Raw genomic sequence first — 1,598 nt, forward strand, 5'->3', positions numbered from 1 at the left:
ACCATAATACCACTCTTTTTAAATTATATAACAAAGTACCATCCATTTTAAACTTTGTATTCCTTCCTCTTAGAAATCGGTCATTGCCCCTAAACTTTCTCAACTAATTTTTTTTTTTAGAGAAAGAAGGAAAATCGGTTTCCTCAATACCGATTTCTCAACTAAAAATTTGTTTTTTTATTTTTTTATTTTTTTAATTTTTGTTTTTTATAATTATTAAATTTATTTTATCATTTATAAAATTATTTTTATTAGTGATACTATTTAATAGGCACATATATAGGGAATTTGATCAATTAATAAAGCCACGTTCACCCGCTGAGAAATAATGCAACACATTATTTTTCATTAACATATTTCTTAATAATAAATATATATTTTATTAATCAATAATTGTTATTTTAATTAAATAATTAATTTAATTTTCATTTATTATTAATTTAATTAATTATTATTTTAATTAAATAATTAATTTAAGTTTTGTTAATTATTTAATTAAGTAATTAATATTTTAATTCAATAAATAAATACAATGTTAATTTTATATTTTATAATTATTAAAAAAAATTAATTAAATGGACTCCATAAAATAAAAATATTTAATTTAATATTATAATTAAACATACAAATACCAAATTAACTAATTTTATTACAATGAACTAATTTCTATTAGGAGCATCAATACGATAAGGGCATTTATTCTTGCTATGTCCCTCGTTCCGACACAAACCACATCTCTTGGGGTGTGTGTTTTTCTCTCGTTGATCCATTTCAGTATGAATACGAGTAGACTGTGGACGACCTTTTGGATCTTTTCTCATGGCTGGATTGTGGCACAACTCTATTCCATTGTATTCTGGCCAATATGATTTAAGAGGAATTGCTGGGAGCTCTTCTTTGTAAACGTCAAAGATACATTGCAATGTATACTTAGAAAACACATACATCATGTAGTCATGGTGAATAAACGAACAAGCGACAATAACATGTGAACATGGATAGTGTAATACTTGAAATTCACCACAATCGCACCATCTTTTGTCGAGGTCTACCTTTAATGTCCCTACAGGACGACAGCTTGGTGGACGAACCAACTCCTTAACTGTAAATATACTATGGGCTCGATTGTGAATAACAACTTCATGGGAATTTGACATTGCTCGTTCCTTGTTAAGATTTTGAATGATTGTATTTGAGTAAATCAATCATGATGTCATCATTGCTTGGGCTTGTGTCCCTCGTTCTTCAAATTTTGCAGTCACTCTGTAGTATGTTGCTTGCACTAAAGAACTGATTGGAAGATTGTGTGTCACCTTTAATACATTGTTCATGCACTCAGAAAGGTTAGTTGTCATGTGTCCCCAACGTTTACCTTCATCATATGCTTGTAGCCATTGTTCCTTTGGAATATCGTCGAGCCATTTCACTGCATCTTGACTCCAATCACTGATTTGTCTTCTAAAGTATGTGATGCTTGGTTGAGTCATAGCGTATCCTGAATGAACAAAAGTTGATGTTGTTTAGACAATTTGAAAACAAAATTATAAAGAAAAAATATGTGTGAGATATATATATATATATATAAAAAAAATACTAAC

The 1,598-nt window shown here is 28.4% G+C and overlaps 1 protein-coding gene across 1 annotated transcript; it reads right to left on the reverse strand.

Moving 5' to 3' along the window:
- Positions 1–659: 659 nt before the first annotated feature.
- On the reverse strand, positions 660–1,157 carry LOC101491569 (uncharacterized). The gene has a single exon (XM_004499643.1). The coding sequence runs from the start codon at positions 1,155–1,157 to the stop codon at positions 660–662; it is 498 nt and encodes a 165-aa protein (XP_004499700.1).
- Between the last annotated feature and the right edge of the window lie 441 nt (positions 1,158–1,598).

This window comes from Cicer arietinum, chromosome 5 (assembly GCF_000331145.2).
Source record: "Cicer arietinum cultivar CDC Frontier isolate Library 1 chromosome 5, Cicar.CDCFrontier_v2.0, whole genome shotgun sequence".
NCBI lineage: Eukaryota > Viridiplantae > Streptophyta > Magnoliopsida > Fabales > Fabaceae > Cicer > Cicer arietinum.